Source organism: Cajanus cajan, chromosome 7 (genome assembly GCF_000230855.2).
Source record: "Cajanus cajan strain Asha chromosome 7, NIPB_CcT2T_4, whole genome shotgun sequence".
NCBI classification, from domain to species: domain Eukaryota; kingdom Viridiplantae; phylum Streptophyta; class Magnoliopsida; order Fabales; family Fabaceae; genus Cajanus; species Cajanus cajan.
In genome coordinates this window covers 47,451,409-47,457,476 of record NC_138523.1, presented here as the reverse complement: position 1 = coordinate 47,457,476, position 6,068 = coordinate 47,451,409, and the positions used below count along the sequence as shown (strand labels likewise).

At 32.0% G+C, this 6,068-nt stretch overlaps 1 protein-coding gene across 1 annotated transcript; it reads right to left on the bottom strand.

Annotated features, from left to right (window-relative positions):
* Positions 1–702: 702 nt before the first annotated feature.
* On the bottom strand, positions 703–5,842 carry LOC109804818 (protein SIEVE ELEMENT OCCLUSION B). Its single transcript, XM_020366679.3, has 7 exons — positions 5,560–5,842; positions 5,393–5,479; positions 4,834–5,279; positions 4,646–4,740; positions 4,414–4,544; positions 1,691–2,149; positions 703–1,564 (listed from the first exon to the last, which is right to left on the bottom strand). The coding sequence occupies exons 1-7, from the start codon at positions 5,773–5,775 to the stop codon at positions 989–991; spliced, it is 2,010 nt and encodes a 669-aa protein (XP_020222268.1). The 5' UTR covers positions 5,776–5,842; the 3' UTR covers positions 703–988.
* Positions 5,843–6,068: the final 226 nt, after the last annotated feature.

The following is a 6,068-nucleotide window of genomic DNA, read 5'->3' as shown; positions in this document are numbered from 1 at the left end:
ACAGTAAATTTTGACATAATAAGCAGTTATTTGAAGTTTGTGAGAATTTTAAGAATAAATTTGTTGGTGGAATAAAAAAAAGAATAGATTATAAGATACGATTTTAAGTTAATGTTTAAAAATAATATAAAATAAAATGATAGATTAACTTAATTTTATATGTTTATAGAATTTTGGTATTTAAAAAATAAAAATATTTTTAAATCTCTTTCAATTAATATTATAAAATTTAGACAACAGTTAACTTGATAAAAAAAAATTACCAATAAGCGAATTTCAATTTAATTTGTATGAAATTGCGCGCGTTTGATGCGCAATGCAGTGTTGAAGCCTGTGACATTTTGCCGCATAATAGACAACTATACTACACTGTATTGGCCCACTTGTGAGTAAGAATCGGATTGCTAGCATATAAGTGGAAGCTGCTTCCAAGTTCCAACCATGCATGTGTATATACAATAGAGTTCAACCATCATCTATAATGTGGGGCTGCTTGTGTTAATTTATCATACCACAGAGAAAATAATGTCTGCTCACATTGAGCAACTGACAAACAAACAAGGTATACTCACGGATCCTTTTGGTAGATCAACCACCTAAAAGAAACCCAAGAGTGTGGAGGGAGAAAATGAGTTTGATGGACGGAAACAAGACTATTTTCTTAGGGGAAAATGGGTAACAAACTAGAGAACAATGAACTGATTAAACCAGTGAACCACATGTTAGAGTGCGATATACTTAAACATGGCAACACAATACAAGCTTACGACCAAGACAAGAAAGCTTAAATAAATACCAAGATCCAACATTACAACTCCATAGTACAGCCAAAAAGGAACACCTCAAGACTTTTTTTTTCTTGATACAAAGACATCTTTATTTCATTAAAGTAGCTAGTAGTCCTCAAAGTCAAAGACACGCATAACCAGAAAGCCTCTTATTCTGACACTCTCATCATGATAACAAAGCAAGTCGGGCACATTGAAATTTAGGGAGTGGCATTCCCAGTATTCTCATTGTGGCAGCATTTATAGCTGATGTAAATCTCCATTGTCCTAGGACAATCTGGGCATTTGATGGTCTCTGGTAACTTTCCCGCAACATTAGGAAGTTCAAGGTGTGAGCAACGGTGAGTGGTGGTAACAATCTTGTCGTGGTATTCTTTGAAGGTGAATTCAAAGCCCTTCTTGATCACAACTTCTTTCCATTTCTCAAACTCTGCCACTGTCTTCAAAATTGTGGTTCCGTGACCGCTCAACACCACAGCTGGCCCTTTGCTAAGGAGAGCCCATCCAGTCTCATTCTTGTAAGACAGCATCTTTTGCACTTCTTGAGTCACAGCATCAACTGTCTTGTGAACCTTGGTCACAAACAAACTCTCAATGCCACTCCAAAAACGCTTCACAAAGCTTTTGTCTTCCTTTTCCACACAAAACAACTCTATGGAAATATTTGCCCCCTTTAAAATAGGGTCGGTTGCAAGGGCAGTCGCATACTTAGTGAACTGTTGGATCCACTCTCTATCGTTACCTCCATAGAAGAAAATGTACTTTTGCTCTTTGATCTGCTTCGTAAAGTATCATAACACATTGTAAATCCTACTTTTCTATTTTCTTGCAAAGATAATTAAATACCAAATCATATATAGACAAATTAGAAAATCTAAAAAATGATTGTGAAATTTACTTACCCAATTGTTAACATCCGAGTGAATGCCGCCCACTACAGAGCCAACCCAATTGATTTCCCTATTTATTTGTTCTTCATTCCAAGATGTAAAGGGAAAAGCCCTAATTCCATGAGCCTGAATCAAATGGAATGCGTTTGTGTGTTGCACCTTGCCTTGAGGGTTCAACACCACAACCATAGGCTTCTTTTTGAAGTGCCATTCTTCTTTAATGTACTTGTATCCTGCTATGCTTCCAAAATGTTGCACCACATACCAAGGCATCTTGCTTTTCAAAATCTCAAATTTCTTGCGCAGTTGCTCCGTCCATTGCTCCACAATGGGAATCCACACAATCTTATACTCATCATTTGTTTTAATATGTTCATAAACTGGTCGAAGTACTGAAATCTCTTCAACTGTGATGTCTATGGAAGAAATAAACAGGTACACATTCTTCTTTTTCAGCACAGAGATGTCCACCTACAAGAAATTGAAACAAATGAAATACGATTACGAGTTGGTAAACACTTGGAATAGTCATTTCACATGCATAAAAATAGGATAACTTGTTTCAAATCCTCACAACACTTTTTCGTCTTTATTTTTGCAATACAATACTTGTTTCATTTTACTATTCTTTTATCTTTCTTTTTTGTGAAAATGTGACGTGAGAATAATATTAATTTTTCTTCAATCTTAACTTGATTCTTTTATATCACTATCTTATAATTTTGGTTTATTTAAAAATAAAACTCAAAAAAGTTACCAATTGGTATAGTTACCATCAAATTTGTATTTAAAGCAATTGTCCATTTTCAAATGCTCGTCGAAATCCAATCAACAAATTTGCATTCAAATGAACAAGCGTGTTGACTTTTGGGGTTGATTTTACAGTGAGAGATGAATATCAAACAAATTACTTTTGTAAAGCTTGTCATCAATTTTCATACTTTTCAATTCAAAATACATATTTTCATATAAATTTAATAATTTATAAAAATTATTTAATCACATTTTAATATTACCTTCATTTTTATATATAAAAATAAATAAGAATGTTATTTTATTCTTAATTATAAAAAATATATAACTACATTTAAATATATTAATGAATTAATTTTTAAATTATAATATTATTAGTTAGAACTAATTAATTTAACTATTTTGATTAGTTTTGATTTGATGAGTTGGGTATTTATTTATTTATATATAAATAACAAAAGGTGGTATTATTCAAAAGTTTAAAATTAATTGGGTCCACTCTTGTTTTGTGGTGCACAATTCTTGTTCACCAACACGAGGTCATGTCCCCCGCTTGGTTACCTCAGTACCACGCCTATGTTTGCGTGTGAGAAACACCATCTCCACAACAAAATTTGTTATTGAATATTTCTCTAGATAAAAATTAAATAAAATATATTATGACTAATGAGTTGAACTAATATAAATTTCGAGCGAAGTAAAAAATTTAAATTTTTTGATAGTAATAAATTATTTTGGATACCAAACTTTAAAAAAATGTATTTATATTTATATTTATATTTTAAAAATACTTTTTTTTTATCATTAAAGAACATGTTTACCCTAAGAACATGTTTAAAATGGATTATTTTAATACCAGTTCTTTAAAAAGAAATTAGAACAGAATCTTAACGACGTGTTCGAAAGAGAAGACAGAAAAGATAGAGATTTTTTTTTATTAAAGAAAATGATATATATTTTATTTGATTGAATAGAAAAAAATAAAAAGAAAAATTTTATTTTCAAATAATAAAATTTAATTGTTTACTTTTATTAATTAAATTTTTTTTCTGTTTTACCATTTTTTTTCCATTCACTTAATCAAACAAAATTAAGGCTCGGTTTGGAAGGATAAAAACAGAAAAGAAGGACGAAGGATATATGAATTAAATATATGAAATGAAGAATCATCATCTTTCTACTGTGAGAATTTTATAAAAGCGGAAGATTAAAATGTAGTATTGTGCACTAGAAAGTTCAAAATAACTTTATTTCTACTTACTTTTTTTTTATTTATCAAAAATGTGTTATTTTTTTTTCAACTTCCTACGCAATCAAAGAACACGAAATAAAATTTTAATTTTTTTTCTTTAATTTTATTTCCTATCCAATAACTAACTAATAAATTCATCTTAAATCCCACTAATATTGTTTATTTTCACTTTCTTTTGGAAAGATAGTAAAGAAAGTGTATGTTTGGAACGGTGAAAGCATATAAAAAAATATTAAAACTTGAACTAAAAAAAAGTGAAAATTAGAAAGATTTTATTCTTTTTAAAATCTCTTCTTCTTCTTATTCTTATTCTTCTTTTTTCTCTCTCTCTCTTCATAACTAAATAGGAAAAAAAATCATTACTTATATTCTCTTTTCAAAATCTACCTCTATATATATCATAAAAGCCTTTCCTTTCACAGCGGACCAAAATTACGTGTGGTCGTTTTCAACTAGAATGGGACCATCAATTATGTTTATTCAACACATTACTTTAACCTATGCGGAAGGATGCCATAAACTGTTTATTTTGTACGAATTTTTGCTTTTTATATCCAAGATTTTTTCCAAAGGTTTTAGGAGTAAAAAATCACGTGTACGAATTTTCTTGTCTTAATTATGAAGTGTGGTAATTCAAACAAGATAAGATAATGACTAAAGCAAAATTTCCACACTCATTTACTTTAGGACAAGCACAAATTTGTAATGAATTTGAGAAGGAATCACAAACCGTGGTCTTAGTAGCACCATCATACAGTGGTTGAGGAGCCTCCTTGTTGAAAATCAGAAACTTGAACACCTCCACTATTTCAGTGGGGGTCTGAAAAATTTTGCTAAGCTTTCGTTGATACTCTACATCCTCTGAAACAAAACACAAATCATTTCATTATTTAAGCTTTGAAGCAAAAACACCGTTGTTTTAAGGGAAAAACATACACGAGAGAATTATTTAGACTGCTAACCTATCTGTTGTTTGCATAGCGTGATCTGCTTCCTCAGTTTGCTAAGTATGATGTTGATCTTCTGACCATAGGGAGACAATTCTTGCTTGTGCTCCCTAAGAATATACATTTTACAAAACACAATTAATAAAACAATAAAGAAGCTTATGTGAAACAAGAATTAGTTTTTTTTCTTCTTTATTTCTTACGATTCAGTGGTGAGGCAATCAATTTGAGTAACTACAGCAACGATAGTTATGATCGCCCAGTAGACATCAACAGGGACTTGTTCTATTGCATCTGCCAAAGCAGGCACATCCTTGAGGTTGTAAGTGGTAAGCTTCTCCAACTCAAAGAGTAACTCAATCACTTGCAATGTTGCTTTCACCAAACTGTTGAGCTCAACAATGGGTTGGCGATACTTTTGAAGTGCTGCAGGCTTTGTGAGCACTGGCACTCGCTTCAAAATAGCAATAGATTTTGCAAGTGGGTCTGTTGGTTGATACTGAGCAAGGAACCAAAACTCGCTATATTCGAGCGCAAAAGCAGCGAGTGTCAACACAGCCTTTGCATCCCACTCATAGTTAGAGAGCTTGTTAAGTATGGCCAACGTGGTTTTGTGAGCAATTTCCTCACTTGGAGGCTTGCATGACATCTGCCACCACAAGTCATCTTACGTTATTTTCATGTTTTCATTTATTTAATTCACTACTACCACAACTTTTGTAATATATATATTTTTATCTTTGAGTTAGATCAATAAATAACCTCGGAAGAAATCTGCTTTAGGGTACAAAGTGGTGAATTGAATTGAGGGATCTTGTCATCTATGTGCTCCAAGCTTGCATGGGATCCCTGTAAACAAATTAATTTAAAATTAACGCGTGGATATTCGAAGCGATCGAAAACATGGAGGGAAAGAAGAAAGTGAATACCTGCACAACATTGTCAACAATGTGGGTTGAACGTCTGAGAGTGTTCTCAACAAGGATGAAAAGAGAGGCGACATCAAATTTAGTGTCACTGTGGACATGGGTTGAGTAAATTTGCTCTAAAATTTGTTCATCGGACATGGTTAATGGGTTGTGCTCATTATCAGCACCTTGGAGGAGAGACTTTAGCGACAACTTGGAAGATGTGATTACACTCATTCTGGAAGGTTTGGAAGTGAAACAAAGGATTTTTTGTTGGTAACTAGTGCTGTGCCATGGTTCTTGCCTTCTATCCTATTTATAACAAGAAAAAAGTAACTCACTATTTTTTTTATTTTTATTTTGAGGTGCAAATTGAGCCAGTACCAGATATTACAATTCTTTTCTTCCGTCTGGTTTCATGTCTTCTTCTTTTCGTCTCTTGGCCTTTCATCGTAAACTAAAAAAAAACAATAAAAATATAAATAAAAAAAAAGAGAAAAAGGTATGTATGTCATTAACAATGTGATAAA

What these genes read in the sequence shown, in the direction of transcription:
- LOC109804818 (XM_020366679.3), bottom strand. Translation starts at nt 5,775, where the DNA reads ATGAGTGTAATCACATCTTCCAAGTTGTCGCTAAAGTCTCTCCTCCAA. An exon ending in ATGGTGCTACTAAGACCACG is followed by an intron (nt 2,150 to 4,413) that starts GTTTGTGATTCC and finishes AATTTCTTGTAG; the next exon opens with GTGGACATCTCTGTGCTGAA. An exon ending in ACTCGGATGTTAACAATTGG is followed by an intron (nt 1,565 to 1,690) that starts GTAAGTAAATTT and finishes TTTACGAAGCAG; the next exon opens with ATCAAAGAGCAAAAGTACAT.